General features: G+C 46.6%; 1 protein-coding gene across 1 annotated transcript; it reads left to right on the forward strand.

Annotated features, from left to right (window-relative positions):
- The first annotated feature begins 238 nt into the window (after nt 1-238).
- Tsp_14558 (putative coenzyme F420-dependent N5,N10-methylene tetrahydromethanopterin reductase) lies at nt 239-573 on the forward strand. Its single transcript, XM_003367780.1, has 2 exons — nt 239-311; nt 368-573. Exons 1-2 carry the CDS (start codon nt 239-241, stop codon nt 571-573), a joined length of 279 nt encoding a protein of 92 aa, XP_003367828.1.
- Nucleotides 574-813: the final 240 nt, after the last annotated feature.

Consider the following 813-nt stretch of genomic DNA (forward strand, 5'->3'; position numbering starts at 1 on the left):
CACTCCGCATCCGGCGTCCTCGATAAAAAAATGAAAAGCAATTATAAATCGGCGTGGGCACGCCATCCCTTAGACTGTGCAGCTTAGCCGGAATCTGAACAGGTGCGCTGTCAGCCTCATTTCAATTTGACGCTTTTTCAGCAACTGACCACAAAAGTTGTGACAAATATATTACAGGACGCTGACTTTTTGATGATTTAATTGCCATTCCATTGTTTAACATCAAGAAAAACAAAGGATGCAACTGGCGTCGCGCAATTGTTGTTTTCGTACCAGGAGCAATGCTATGTTGCCACGGGAATTTTTACATAGTGATGAGCAGATATTGAGAAAAGATTTCTCAACACCTCCCACCCCAAAAGGTAAGCCGTGTCTTATGCATCACCGGATGGTTCCACCAGGCGGAGTGATCTTGCAGATCGGGTTACTGATCCATGTATGGTTTTTACCGTCGCTGATCTGACTACACCGTCTTCACTCGGGTGGATCTCAATGATTCTTCCGATCGGCCATTTGATCCATGTAGTGCTGGGTTCGTGCACTAGTACAATGTCACCCACTTTGGGCTCTTGACCGGTTTTGCGCCATCTTCCACAAGTGGCTAGGGTGGTGATGTACTCTTGTTTTCATCTAGTCCACAACTGGGCAGAAAGACTTTGCTAATACCGCCGTCTCCTTATAAAGTGATTCACTCCACATGGGGTGTCATCACGCCGGAAGACTCCGGTACTTACACTCGTACAGTCGTGAAAGCCACTGCCGATTAGTAAATAGGCCGGAGTTAATGTTGCTTCAGCAACTATGACATCACCC

This window comes from Trichinella spiralis (genome assembly GCF_000181795.1).
Source record: "Trichinella spiralis strain ISS 195 chromosome Unknown Scfld3683, whole genome shotgun sequence".
Lineage (NCBI taxonomy): Eukaryota > Metazoa > Nematoda > Enoplea > Trichinellida > Trichinellidae > Trichinella > Trichinella spiralis.